The 15,357-nt window shown below is 29.9% G+C and overlaps 2 protein-coding genes across 2 annotated transcripts; one reads left to right on the top strand and one right to left on the bottom strand.

Moving 5' to 3' along the window:
• Positions 1-903: 903 nt before the first annotated feature.
• LOC112797877 (malonyl-CoA:anthocyanidin 5-O-glucoside-6''-O-malonyltransferase-like) lies at positions 904-2,651 on the bottom strand. The gene has a single exon (XM_025840987.2). The coding sequence runs from the start codon at positions 2,486-2,488 to the stop codon at positions 995-997; it is 1,494 nt and encodes a 497-aa protein (XP_025696772.1). The 5' UTR covers positions 2,489-2,651; the 3' UTR covers positions 904-994.
• A 9,958-nt stretch (positions 2,652-12,609) lies between these two features.
• On the top strand, positions 12,610-14,663 carry LOC114924131 (phenolic glucoside malonyltransferase 1). Its single transcript, XM_029298025.2, has one exon. It carries the CDS (start codon positions 13,060-13,062, stop codon positions 14,518-14,520), a length of 1,461 nt encoding a protein of 486 aa, XP_029153858.1. The 5' UTR covers positions 12,610-13,059; the 3' UTR covers positions 14,521-14,663.
• The last annotated feature ends 694 nt before the right edge of the window (positions 14,664-15,357 follow it).

Consider the following 15,357-nt stretch of genomic DNA (forward strand, 5'->3'; position numbering starts at 1 on the left):
CCGTCACCTTATAACTCGGTCTTTACTGTGCATTATGAGTCATAACTCGACCTTAATTATCACTCATTATTTGCTTATAACCGACACTTTCATTATCGACTTAATGACTATCATTTCCATCTTAATGACCAAACAGTCATAACATCAACTCTATTCATCAATTTTATACCTATAAAAGGAACCTTTTATATCTAATCTCAAAGACAACACATAATGATAAATTCTATTTCATATTTTACATTCTATGTTCATAGAATTATTATAAAGACACCACATGATAAGTTTTATTTCATGTTTAGCATTTTATAATCATAAAATTCTTATACCTCTTAAATATTCACCCCCTTGTTCTCTCATTGCCAACATATACACTGGCACATGAGTTATACACTAGCCAACTTCAGCAAAAATAATTTGTAATTTTATAAAAATGCATCAGGCAACATTTTTATTTTTTAGTCATAAAAAGTAAAAAATTGGCTAGTATTTATTTATTAGCAAACTAGCATATTTGTTATTCAATTTATAAAATGGTTAAGATGAAAAGCAGGGTTCATTTTTTTTATATTAGATAAGAATTTGTGTAATTCTTTAATATTAGAAGTTACGGTATTTTATAAAATTTTGGGGCAATAGAATTCATAAAAAACGGATTGTCAGTACGGATTTTTTTTAATTATAAAGACAATATACAGATCATGTATTATAAATATAAAGACAGCATATTGTGAGTGCAATACATATTCTACGTATTGTGCTTGCACAACAATCTCAAAACGTTGCGAATTGTGCTTGGGTGAAATCCCATTTTTTTTTGTAACATCAACTTAAAATTCTATTCACCCTTTAATATTAAAATAAAAAATCCGAAAAGCACAGCTAAAAAAAGAGAAACAACAGTAGTATCGTAGCATGGATCACTTTCTTTATTCAAGTAATGAACTGTAGAATCACGTGGATTACAAAGGACAAAATAAAGCTTATTAATTTGATTTCAACATAAGCCAGCATGAAATAATTCATTAAACAGATGCATCACATGCTTATTAAGAACAAGCCCCACTTGAATCCCCCCACTCCCATCTTTACTCTCTGCCATGCTAATGGTGATTCCTCTGTCCACCGAAGTTATCTCTACCTTTTCAGGCTTCCCCCATCCAAAATCGATTCCATAAACACCAAACCTCGCTGATCCCGCTACTCCTATTGGTTTCTTCCCTTCTTTCACCATCATCGCCGCTCTAAAGAACATCGTCTCTATTCCATCAAGCGCTCCTTCCATAGTACCAACCGATCTTATCTTACTGTAAATCTTTTTCGCAACAATCACCAACGCGTTTTCTTTTCTGAAGTCCTCTGCTTTTATTGCATCAACGATATGTCCGGCAACACAGTTCCCAAAGTAGTTCTCGTGAACTGGAGGGTCCAATTTAGCCCTGCAATCCACAGTGAATCCAAGCATGAATTTATTTTCATTATTGTCACCCCTTTTTTTGGGTTCTTCATCAGTTGCTTTTACGATGCAAACAGAAACATAGGCACACGTGAGAAGAAAAGTCGACAACTTTGGTTGTTGCTTCGTAGAAGAAGAGATAACTACGACATCTTCATCATCCACCGTGGTGTCCCAATTGGACAACACCCTGTTCCTTATCTTCTCCAAATCTCCACGTGTTAACTCAAACGTGGATCTAACCCTGTCATCCACCAACGGAGGAAACGCACTTGACATGATCTTAAGGGTTCTTCCGTTGCTGCTATCGTTGTTGTTGGGGTCCAACTGGGACGATATTTGTTTCCAATTGTTTATGAACATCATGTCACGCCCATTTGGATCTTTAATGGCTTCCTTGTCAAAGATGGGAACCAATTCAGGAGCCAAACGTGGTGATTCTTCATTGGATAATTGACCTTCACGACATAGATAAGCCCAAGCCTTAACGAACATGATTGAAGATTTTCCATCGAGAACAGCATGGTGGGAACTGATCCCAATACTGAAGCCACTCTTTGGGAAGAGTGTGATCTGAAGAGAGATTACAGACGCATGAGAATCCGATGATTCCAAGTGGGGCACCAAAGAGCGAGAATCCAAAGCCTCAACGGGGGAATTCACCAAGAAATGGTTCAAGTCTTCACTAGACTCTGCTACAGTGAGTGAAACACCATCGCCAACGTTGTATTGGATTAACGGTTTGTTGGAATCAGAAGGCCAAACTATGGTACCTGCAAGAGGAAGGAAGTGTTGGAGGGTAAGAGAGAGAGAGTTTTTGAGCGTTGGAAGCACTTGGTGAAGGAGGGAATCGAGGGTTGAGTGTGGAGTGGGAAGGGAATAAAAGAAGATGCGTTCAACAGGGTGGAATCTTAGCCAAATGAGGTCGAAGAAAGTGAGTGGGAGAGATAATTGGGGAGAAGAATTAGGAGGAGGAATGAGGCATTTTTCATGGATTTTGATGGCACTAGTGTTGTTGTTTGCAGAAGAAGCCATGCGTAAAAAAAAATGAAGGAATGAGTGGAAAGAAAGATAGATACGAAGATATAGAATGGAAGACAAATAAATAATAACAGAGGGGAAAAAAAAAAGTGAATTTCAGGCGACCCTCTCTTGAATTGAATAAAGGATAAGTTATCTCTATGATATGTTTAAAATAAGAGTGAATTTTATTGTTGTTAATGAAGTTAATATAAAAATTGTGTAATTTACTAATTTTATAAGTACAAAATTTAAGTAATTTTATTATAATTAATTAATTTGATTGTCAAATTTTAAATTAAATAAAAAATTAATATTAATTATCTTGATGATGTAATTTATTTTAGTAAACAACTAGTAAATTTATTATAAAAAATAATTTATTTTTTATTTAAAAAATTAGATAAAATTTACCCAAAAAAGCTTATGGAGCTTATGAACTATTACGTATTAAGGTTCTATTATCTTATCAACAATATTTATATTTATGATTTTTTATGTTAAATATATATTAAAATTAATTATTTATATAAAATATATATTAAATTATAAAATATTTATTAAAAATAAATTAAATAATATATATTATATATAAATATATAATACTTTAATTTTAATGTATAAATAATATTTATTTAAAGATTGTTCAGAGTTGGGGGAAAGCAAAGAGTCTTAAACGTTTGTGCATATTCTTTTTGGTGCTGTAATCTAAATAAAGTCAAAAGAAGAAAAGAAAAAGCAACTAAGCTTCAATTTTTGTGCATATTTATTAATCTCTATTGAAAAGTAAAAGTTTTTAATTTTGAACAAAATTCAATGTATGAAAAATTGAAAACCGTATATTTTTTATCTAAATAATAAAAAAGAATACAAAACAAAACACTCATCTTAAATCAAATATAATGATTTGTTAGAGAATTTTATAAGATTCAAACTAAATAATATTATTGAAAGTATTCTTCATTTTATATTTAGTCATTTCATCTGTAACTTTATTTATTTTTTTACATATTTTAATAATAGTTCCTAATTTTTATTAGCCGAATCAATAACTTTAGATTTATACTCACTAAGAGAATTATGTAAAAAAATAAAAAATATCTAAATAATTCGTTTTACATATTACATCTCTCAATTCATAATTTCAAGCTAAAATAAGACTCTTACAAATCATAATAAAAAATTCACATCGGATAATAGATCAGGAAGGATAACTACCAGAACAACTAGCAATCCAACATCTATTAAAATAATTTCTAATAAGATAACCAAATTCAACAAAGCTTAAATCAGTAAACAAATTAGCATCACAATTAACTTTAAAGCTATTATCTACAAGAGGTTCTCAAGACAAACGATTTTTTGAAGGTACTAAAAGAAGTACACCTATTCATATATAACCCTAGATTTATGACCGTGTTTTTTATAAGAGCAACCACCTTTTGATATGTCCAATAATTTTTAACATTGAAAATGTAATTGCACCTATACCTCCACAACTACCACACTTCGACCCCTAAAAAAGCCTCCTTATCAGATATGACCTTCCGAAACTAAGCTTCCATAGAAAAGCCTTCATCTGAATCAATAACTCGAGGATCTAGCATCTTCCAAATAATTCTGGAATTACACAATCTCTAAAGCAATGTTCTACTGTCTTCGGAGTCGCAATGCATCTCTGGCACATAACCGAACTAGCTAGATATCGCCTGAAGCAGAAGACTTCTATTGGAAGAGTGTTATGAACCTCAAACCACATATTTAATTTGATCTTTTCTAAAAGATTCAAGTGTCAAAGTCAATTTTAGTTGCTATTTTCATTCCAATTCAATTTATTTTTTAACAACTAATGATAACCCTTTCTTTCACTATACCCTTTTGTCCTTGTAGACTACTAACTCTATCTCAATTTCATGTAAGTCAAAGTCGGATAGTACAAGCGGTGAATGAAATGCTTGACCTCAAGAGGAATTGTTGATGTAAGTCTCTCCACCATACCACCTCTCAAGATCCATCATGCCAGAAATTCGCCATTACAAAATCATACTTAGATATGTGAACATCAGGAATAAGATCACAAAGCTTTCCAAAGGAGTTCATTCATCATACTACACAGATTATTGCACATCCTCAACATTTCATCTAAACTCATCCTTGAGAGCATCAAATTTTGTGAATGAACTTTCAAATGGCTGAAGCGTTTAACTGTTGTTGCTACCAAAAAAAGTTAAATTTCGAAAATATTTATGTATTATAACCTGAACCCACAATTTGTCTATATTATTAAAGCAATTTCAAACCAATTTGCCAATAAGCGCCATGTTAGTTGAGTAGGTATCCCTAAGACCCAAACCACCCACTTTTTTAGGAGTTATAACAATGGAAAAGTATAAGTAACCAATAATAATATCTTACTTAACCGACAACCCTTTCCCATTAATTTGGCCTCTCCATAAAAAGTGTCTTATTAAAATTTAATCTTTTTACAAGCATACTTCGAAAGAAGGTAAGCTGCATGTTGTAAACCGGAATTGAAGTTATTTCTGATTTAACCAAACAAAATTTTCTTACCTTATTTAACAAACACTCCTTTCAACTAACAAATTTTTTCTGAATCTTTTCAATAATATCCGGAGACATTTTTTTAGAAGACCTTTCATGTCCAATATTCATCTTTAAATATTTTTTCAAGTCATGACAAAATCAAATAGTATAAACTCTCAAAAACATCTCTTTTCTTTTTCTTTTAAATATTTTTTGAACTCTAAGACCAACTCCAATAGGTGAGTTCTTATTTACTTTTTCTGACAAAATGTTGTTCCACCCGTTGGAGAAACAGCAAAATGAGTTCCCTCACGTAATTCAAGGGAGAGGAATCCCTGCTTAGAGGGACTCATGGATAGCCAATGGTAACTTGCCACAAGTTACCTTTTAAATAAATAATTATATAAAATTATAATTAAATAATTAAATTATAATAAATAATTATATTAAATAATTAAATAATATTCAATTTAATAATAATTATAATAATTAATTAAATTAAATAATTATATTTTTATTTAATTAATAATTTATATTAATTATTTAAATAATAAGTAATTAAGTAATTAAATTATAATTAATTTATTAATAATTATAATAATTAATTAGATAGATTAAATAATTAAATTTTTATTTAATTAATAATTTATATTAATTATTTATATCATAATTAATATTAAATATTATTTATATTTATATTATTATATTAAATTAGCTGTTGTAGAATTAGCCGTTAGAAACTAGTCGTTACTATGTTACCATTATAATTAATAAATTAATATTTTGTTACTCTATATATACCACTTAGATACACTTCTATTCTCACACTCTCTACTACTCTTCTTCATCTTCTTCCAAGTTTACGAAATCAAAGTTCTGCTACTATTATTATTTGTTCGAAAAAATGGATCCAAACCAACTCAACTCTTTCTTCAATTACTTACAAAACTTTTCTCAAATTCCAAATACCCAACAATCTCAAACCTCAAACTCTCAAGTTCTAAATCAAAACTTCACACTACTAAATACATTTCAAAATCTGAATCCACAAAATCTTTCTAATTTCAATTTTCAAGCTCCTTATAATAATCAATTTCCTATATTCCAACCGTAAAATTAAAATTCACAAACACCCCATTTTCTATTTTCATCCATATTTAATCCCTCTATCGGAAATGTTACTCTAACTTCCTTGCCGTTTCCAACTCAATTCAGTGCATCAAGATATAACTCATCTGGCGTTTGTGGCTCTTCTAACCCATCCTTTTAGACTCCTATACAATCTAGTCCAAATTCGCAATATTCAGATTTTGCCAACCCTCGTAGATTAGATGCTATCGACCTTAATGATGATGATATTGAAGATCGAAGACAAGATAGTATTCAACACTGGCATTGGAAAGATGATGAGATGTTGATCAGTGGATGGTTAAATGTTTCAACTGACCCTGTTGTTGGTACCAATCAAAAGAAAAAAATATTTTGGAGTCGAATTCATAGCTACTGTGTAGAATTTTGCTCCGACATGACAAGGGAGTAGTTGCATGTAAGAAACGATGGTATAAGATCAACAAGGATGTTGCATAATTTGCTGGTTGCTACGATCAAGCTAGTCGAAATATAAGCAGTGGTTCGAACGTTGATGATATAAAGGAGTTGGCTTATAAAATTTATTCCACAAATTATGGTAAAAAATTCACTTTTGAGAGGCATTGGAACATGCTTCGGTTGGAGCAAAAATGGAGAAGTCAACTACCTACACAGAGTGGTGGCACAAAGAGAACCAAGGTTAGTGCAACTGGAGCATACTCATACTCATCAAACCCAGAAACACCGTCGGCTGACGAGCCCGGTGTGGACTCTACCATTCGCCCACAAGAATCAAAGAAGAGCAAGCGAAAAAGGTAAGAAAAAAGCACAAGTGTCTGAAGATTTTAGCGAAGGAAAATCATCGATTGTTAAAAAATTATCTCTCATGGAAGATATTAAGAATGTTAGAGAAAATAAACTAATGGATAGGGAAAAAGAAAGAGAAGAGGAGAAAGAACATAGAGCAAAGATTATGGCTATCAAAGAGAAGGAGTTACAAATTCAAGCGGCAATGAAAGAACAAGAATTACAAGCTCAAGCGGTAATGAAAGAAAAAGAATTACAAACTCAAAGGTATATTAAAGAAATGGAGATAAAAGAAAAAGAAAGGGAAATGGAAAGGATGGCCAAGGAAAGGGAAAGGGAGATGGATATGCAAATACTTAATGCTGACACGTCTACAATGAGTGAAAAACGACGAGCTCTTCATGAGATTGCATGTGAGAAAATAATCGCCAAGTGGTTTACTTAATGGTTTCTTGTATTCGTAGAGTTATGTAGTATGTTATTATTTTTATTGCGTATTACTGGTATGTGATGTAGTTTGTTTTATTTATTTCTGATGTAAGTTTTTAAATTAGTCAATATTATTGTGCCGTTATTGTTCATGAAAGTGACCGTTGCAAATACTAGCCGTTAAGTAGCCGTTGCAAAACTAGCCGTTGCAAAACTAGTCGTTAACTAGCTGTTAAGGTACTTATTGCAGACACACTTATAAATATCAACTATCAATAACTCCGCAACTCCACTTCAACTCTTGTTTCTCACCTTGAAAGAGAACTAAAAATTACATTTGTAGATATGTCTAGAAATTTTGATGATATGTTTAATGAGGCTTTGTATGACAAAAGAAGACGGCAAGATAACACACTCATATATAATTGGATCGATGAGTATTTACTCAAAGATTCAGAAGAAGAAGATATCGATAGAAGCTCTATCCCAATTACTCGTAGATGGATCAACAGAGATCGAGAAGCAGGACATGATCGCCTTTTCCAATATTACTTTGCAGATGAACCAGTGTCTAATGCTGACATTTTTCGTCGGAGATTTTGAATGAGAAGACATGTGTTCCTTTGGATAGTAGACGCTCTCTCAAACGTCTATCCATATTTCCAACAGAGAGTTGATGCAATTGGAAGAAGAGGCTTGTTGCCACTCCAAAAATGTACCGCTGTGATACGGATGTTAGCATATGGCATAGCAGCTGATGCTGTTGATGATTATGTGCGCATAGGCGAGAGCACTACAATATGAATGCTTGGAAAAATTTGTTGAAGGTGTCATTTCGGTGTTCGAGGATGAATACTTGCGAAAACCCAATCCAAATGACGTACAATGCCTGCTACAAATGGCGGAGGGTCGTGGCTTCCCTGGTATGTTGGGTAGCATTGACTGCATGCATTGGTAATGGAAAATTTATCCAAAGGCGTGGAAAGATATGTACATGAGTGGTTATCGTGGGGTTGCAACCATAGTACTTGAGGTTGTAGCATCTTCAGACCTTTGGATATGGTATTCATTCTTTGGAGTTTTTGGTTCAAATAATGATATCAACGTGTTAGATCGTTCTCCAGTGTTTGATGATATTCTAAATGACCGTGCTCTGGAAGTAAATTATACTATTAATGGTAATAATTATACAATGGGATACTATTTAGCAGATGGTATTTATCTTGAATGGGCCACATTTGTCAAATTAATCTCAAAACCACAAGTAAAGAAATGCAAGTTATTTGTACAATACCAAGAAGGGCAAAGAAAAGATGTAGAACGAGCATTCGGAGTGTTGCAAGCACGCTTTGTAATTATACGTGGTCCAGCTCGTTTTTGGGAAAGAAGAAGCTTGCCAATATAATGAGAGCTTGTATTATATTGCATAATATGATTGTTGAGGATGAAAGAGACACTTATGAAGAAGATTTTGCACCATACCATTAATTTCTCCAAAGAAATACGCAACTTCAAAATAGGTAGCAACAAAGACAATTGAAAGAGGACTTGATTGAACACATATGGCAATTTCACAATGTTTGTCATCAACTATAGAGTTTAATTATGTTTTTCTTTGTATTAAGTAATTTTACAAATTAGTGTAATCCCGAATTATATATTGTGTATTATTGTTATATATGAATTTATTTAATATTAATATCTTTTAATAGTGAATTATTTTAAAAATTAAATATTTAAATTACATTATTAAAAAAATTTAATTACATTAATTTCAAGTATTTTAATTAATTAATTAAGTGGAACCACAATAGGGACTAAAGTCAGTTCCTCCTAATGGAGAAGAGAGATATGCTTTGAGTTCTTATTTATTATTTATGACGCAAAAATTAATGTGGAGTTACTTTTTATGACAGGTGAATTATAAATAAAAACTGAGATGAATTTTTTATTGGAGATGGTCTAAGTCTTAAATTTACTAAAATTTACTTTCAATTCTATGTTTTAAAAAATAATTCCATAATCCGCATAATTTTTTCTATCTGAACTTTTATAGCTTTATAGAAAAGCATAAAAACAATATTTTAATGTAATGAAGTAATTTTAAGGTTATTTTTTTTACTATATTTTTGTTTGGTTTGGAATTATTTAAATTAAATCATCGGCTGTCAGATTTTTTATTGGGCTTTCTATTCGGTGGAATGAGTACTGAGGAGGTATGAAAATGTCTCTCTTTTTATTTAAAGTATTTTAGAGTTCAATAAAAAGTTAATTTTATTTAATCAATGACAAATTCTTAAATAAAGTTTTAATTTGTGATAAATTAATTATTGACCTGTTGAATTGGGAGATACTAAGAATAACAAAAAAAGTTAAATTTTTTAACCAATATCAATTAATTTTAAAAATTATTTTTATTTTAACTTCTAAAATCTAAATTTTAAATATTAAATTCTAAACCATATAAAATATAAAAATTACAAGAATAATATTGTAATTAAAAATAAAAATTAATTAATATTAAGTAATTAAAATTAATCATTAATGTTTTTATAGTTATTCAGAATTTTATTTGTGCAAGAATTGTTCAGAATGGCAATCTTAAACGGCAAATCCATCCCTTAGTCTCTGCATGCCTTAGACTCTAAATTCGTAATGGAACCTCTAACTTGCAAAACCAAAGCTTGACATGCTTTCTTATGAATCGCTACAAATATAGTTTACCTCTCTTGTAAATATATTCGCTACAAGAAAAGAGAGCTATTTTAACATGATTTTTTTTAACGGTCATAATTAAGTGTAAAAATTAATATATATTTTTGACAAATATCACAAATGTCAAATTTTCTATGTTTTTTTAATGAATAATTTGATTGTAAAAAATTACTCCTCAATTTTGACACTTATTTATTTTCAACTTATTCCATTATTCTTTTTTTTTTCGTTGAGCTCCGTCAATTTTGGCATCACACTACTCTCAATTTAGGATCATATTACTCATTCTTCATCTTCAAAATCTCAGTTTATTCTTCAGTTTCAATATCTCATCTCATTCTTTGTTAAAAATTTTTGTAGAAAATTTTTTATAGTCAATAAGTGTCAAAATGAATAGTATTTTTGACGATTAATAAGTATCACAAAAAATATATTCTCAAATTATTCTAACAAATTATTTTTGACGGCCAATATTTATTAAAATAAGATTTTAAACTTTTTTTACAATTACTTATATGTCAAAAATACTATTTTTGACAAAACTTTTATTAACATATTTTTACAGTTAAAATAGTGTCAAAATTTATTTTTTTGACGAATTTTAATTTTTTTTTACACATAATAATCCTAAAAAATAGTCTATTGTTGTAGTGATTTTAAAAAACAATTATATGTGACTAAAAAAATTTAGAGAAACATAAAAGGGTTGGAAAATTTTATTTATTTATTATCAGTAGTTAATGAATAATGTTTAAAACTATAAATTAAAAATATATTATTAAATGATTAAACTAAAAAAATTATATTAATAATTAAAAATACTGATAAAAAAATAAATTTAACTGATTTTTTATTTTTTATTTTTAGTTAATTTTATCTAATAAAAATATTTATATTAAATTCTAAATTTTAAATTTTAATAATATAAAAATAAAATATTAACTAAAATATTATTATATTAATTAATATTAACACAAATTATTAGTCTTCTAACATTACTTAATTTTAAATATTCACCATCCAATGAATTATACTTAATTACCGTCATCATAATAGTTAATTAGACTAATCAGTAATCTCCATGTTATTATCACCTTTTCTTTAGTCAAAGTTAAAAAAAAAAAAAATCTTGTTTGACTAGTGCATACGTGTGTCTTGTCCGGCAAACTTTCCACCATGACTACTAAATCAGCCATATCTAAAGTTAAAATTAAAAACAATAAAAATAAATTTAATAGTTAAAGCATATTAAAAGAAGTTTTTGACATTTGTATATTGAGATTAATAGATTTGTTCACATTGTTAGATTCAAATCATGGCCGGAAAAAACTTTCTATATTCTCTATTTAAAAATATGAAAATTTGTTTATAATTAAATTTGATAAAAAAAAAGACTTAATTATTTTTACAATAAAAATTTGGAAACTCGCTATTAACAGACACCCGTGATATACATAGCGAAATGCCGAAATCCTAAATCCTAAATTAAAATGATTGTATCATCGTGATAGAAGTTAGAGGACTAACTTAGATTTATTAATTAGTCTTTTTCAAACCTTATTTATTTATTTAAGACAAGAAGTGTTTTTTATATTTTTCTAATTATTATTACATGAATATGACAACCAAAAAGCAAAATTCCATTCTCCGGCAAAGTGGAAAACATATCTAGAAAACTATAGAAGCCGTGTCAACTATGGATTTGGCAACAAATTTAGGCCCTTGTTTTCTTTGAATAAATCGTCATCTGTGATGTAAACAAGGCAACGCCAAGACAACAACAAAAACGCATTTCGCTACCATGCATACTTCTCTAATCTTAAGTTTTAAAAATTAAAATTATAATATCAAAGCTCAATTCCACTTAACTTTCTCAAACACATACATGAAAAGTATCAACTACCGGTATACGAAAAATTAACAATTAAAATAATTATTTATTTTTATGTATATATTAACTCTAATTTGTATGTAGTTTATTTGACTGATGAGAAGTTAATTCATTTATCTAATTTTTTTAGGATTATATTATCTGTATATTAAAATCAGCCACTAAAATTAACTACTAATATAAAATATATATTAGAATATAAATATATATTAAAAATAAATTAAATTACACGTATATTTATATAAAAATATATTAATAATTAATTTTAATAGCTAATTTTAGAGTACAAATAATATTTTTATTTTTTATGTATATATATTAACTCTAATTTGCATGTAGTTTAATATACTTATGTATAAATTTATATATAATTTAATTTATTTTTAATATATATTTATATTTTAATAAATATTTTATACGAATAGAATTGATCTTAATAATGAATGATTTTAATACGAGGAAGTATAGAGAAATAATGAAGTATACAAGGCAACTACTCCTATGAAGATGCCAAAAACATCTTTTTATGATGATCTTTGTTTAAAAAGTGTAACTTATTTGTTTAGCAACACTTTAAATAAAGATAACACTTTTACTTTAAATAAAATCAAACCCTACAATCTATCATCTAATGGTCAAAATGAAATATCTTCATATGATGACAATCATAAAATCTTCATTGGAGTAGCCACCTATATACAATGTGTATAATGGAGGTTTAGAGATGTTCGATTGAGTAGGATATCAAATATTTATTATCATTGGTACCTGAATGGTTATTCTAGAATCTGGATAGTATGGGTGTATTGTGTTTGAAAAATTAATAATATTTTACTCTAAATATTCATTTTTTAACTCATATTAAACCAAATAAATAGCTCATTATACACATCGTACAAATACTCGTTGTCTCCGCAAAATTCCTTTAATATATAGCTACTTAATAATTGTGACGTGACAATAGTCCATATAATAATGAACTTTCTCATCACATTCTCATCACATTATTCTACAAAAAGAGATCCATTACAACCGCCATTGCAGGCCGCCCAACCATACCATACGTTTTCCTCTGTTTCTCAAATTTCCACCACCACCATCATCATCATCCATGGCTTCTTCTAACAACAACATCTCCATCAAAATCATTGACAAATGCAGAGTTTCTCCACCACCAGCGCCATCAACCGATGTTACTGTTTCTCTACCTCTCACTTTCTTTGACTTGTTCTGGGTTCGCTTCCACCCCGTTGAGCGTGTCTTCTTCTACAAACTTCACTCTCCTCCATCTTTCTTCATCGAACATGTGCTTCCCAAGCTCAAAACCTCGCTCTCTCTTACCCTCCAACACTTCCTCCCTCTTGCTGGAAACCTACTTTGGCCTTCTCATTCAGATAAACCAATTCTTCAATACAATCCTGGTGATGGTGTTTCACTTCTCATAGCAGAATCCGATGAAGATTTCCACCATCTTTTGAGCTATAACTCACCGCGTGAAGCTTCTGAAACTCGATGCTTTGTACCAGAACTGGAAACACTGGAATCTCGTGCTGCTCTTATGTCTCTTCAGATCACTCTGTTCCCGAACAGTGGATTCAGCATCGGAATCAGCACCCACCATGCTGCTCTCGATGGGAAATCTTCCACCATGTTCATCAAAGCATGGGCTTCCATATGTCAAAGCCTTGAAGAAGAACAGGAAGAATCACCCACTTTGGTTCGTGAATTCGAGCCTTTCTTTGATAGAGAAGTTATCAAAGATCCAAAGGATGTTGGGCTCTTGTTATTGAACCATTGGTCGGATGTCATGTCCAAAATGTTCCCTGATGAGAACAACATCAAGAAAAGCTTGAAGATTCTACCGTTCGAACCCAAGGTGAAGGACTCGGTTCGTGCAACGTTCAAGCTCACGCGTTCAGATTTGGAGAAGGTGAAGAAAAAGGTGTTGTCCAATTGGAACAGCAACGTTAATAATGGTGATGATGAAGAATCTACAAACACACCACCTAGTACTCTTTCTACTTTTGTTCTAACATGCAGCTATGTCTTGGTTTGTATCGCCAAGGCGATTAATGGAGTTTTTAAGGAGAGACAAAAATTCGGGTTCGCTTTCACTGGTGATTGTAGGAAGAGGTTAGAACCTCCAATACCTGAAAATTATTGCAGTAACTGTGTGTGGGGTAATTTTGTGGATGCAAAACCAGAGGACTATGTTAAAGAAAATGGAGTGGTTCTTGTCGCTAAGGGAATTTACAAGACGACAAAAATGTTGGGTATTGAAGGTTTTCGTGGTGTAGAAGCATCAGCTTTTGATAAGTACATGAATATGGCTAAAGAAGGAGTTGAAATTCTTGGTATTGCTGGTTCTAATAGATTTGGTGTTTATGGTATTGATTTTGGTTGGGGAAAACCTAAAAAAGTTGAGATAGCTTCGATTGATAGAGGTCTAACGATGGGTTTGGCTGAGAATAGTGACGGCAATGAAGGTGGGGTTGAGGTTGGTCTTGTTCTTAACAAGCAGGTGATGGATCTGTTTAGGACTTTGTTTCGTGAAGGACTTGAAGATGATTAATTGTTTGATTAGTGATTATTATCGGACTTAATTAATCAACTAAATTAGGTCCTGATGATAATGAGTTTGAGCCAGGCCAGCAGTATTTTATTGTTGTTCTTTTTTTAAAAGAATAAGAAATGAGTAAAAGATTTGTCTTGGAATTTCCAATATTTTTTATTCAGTTCATGCTTTCATGCCTGAGACGACAACGTATCAACCTATCATATACAATGTATCATGTAGGTGTGACTTTCTAAGATTTGTTTGACTTGTTTGTAACCATTATCATAAGCAGCACATTGCACAGTACGGATTGAATGACATGATCCGTGTCGAGATTTTGTATATAGATTTTACCCCAATAAATTAAAATTATTTAATTTGATTTATATGAATACTATATAGTATTATTTTATAGAAGCCACTCCGATAAAGATATTTAAAACGTCTTTTTTTAAATATATTTTTTTATTAATTAAAATTTAATATATATGATCGATTAAATTATATTACTTTTATCAAAATTAGATTAGATAAATTGATTTGGCCGAAAAATCGATAAATCAAACCTTAAATCGATCTAAATTAATATTCTTTTTTACAAAAAAAATAACTACAATAACCTTATTATAGAAAATGACTAAAATATTTTTATTATATATTTTTTACTTTTAAAAATCCTAATTTCTAACCCTATAATAGTACAGAGAAAAGAAAAGAATTAAAATTTAAGATTCTCAATATAATAATAATAATAATAATAATAATAATAATAATAATAATAATTTAATCATTCTTTATAATACGGATATTGTAATTATTTTTTATAAAAAATATTAATTAAGATCAATTCAA

This window comes from Arachis hypogaea, chromosome 4 (genome assembly GCF_003086295.3).
Source record: "Arachis hypogaea cultivar Tifrunner chromosome 4, arahy.Tifrunner.gnm2.J5K5, whole genome shotgun sequence".
Classification (NCBI taxonomy): domain Eukaryota; kingdom Viridiplantae; phylum Streptophyta; class Magnoliopsida; order Fabales; family Fabaceae; genus Arachis; species Arachis hypogaea.

What these genes read in the sequence shown, in the direction of transcription:
- LOC112797877 (XM_025840987.2), bottom strand. Translation starts at nt 2,488, where the DNA reads ATGGCTTCTTCTGCAAACAACAACACTAGTGCCATCAAAATCCATGAA.
- LOC114924131 (XM_029298025.2), top strand. Translation starts at nt 13,060, where the DNA reads ATGGCTTCTTCTAACAACAACATCTCCATCAAAATCATTGACAAATGC.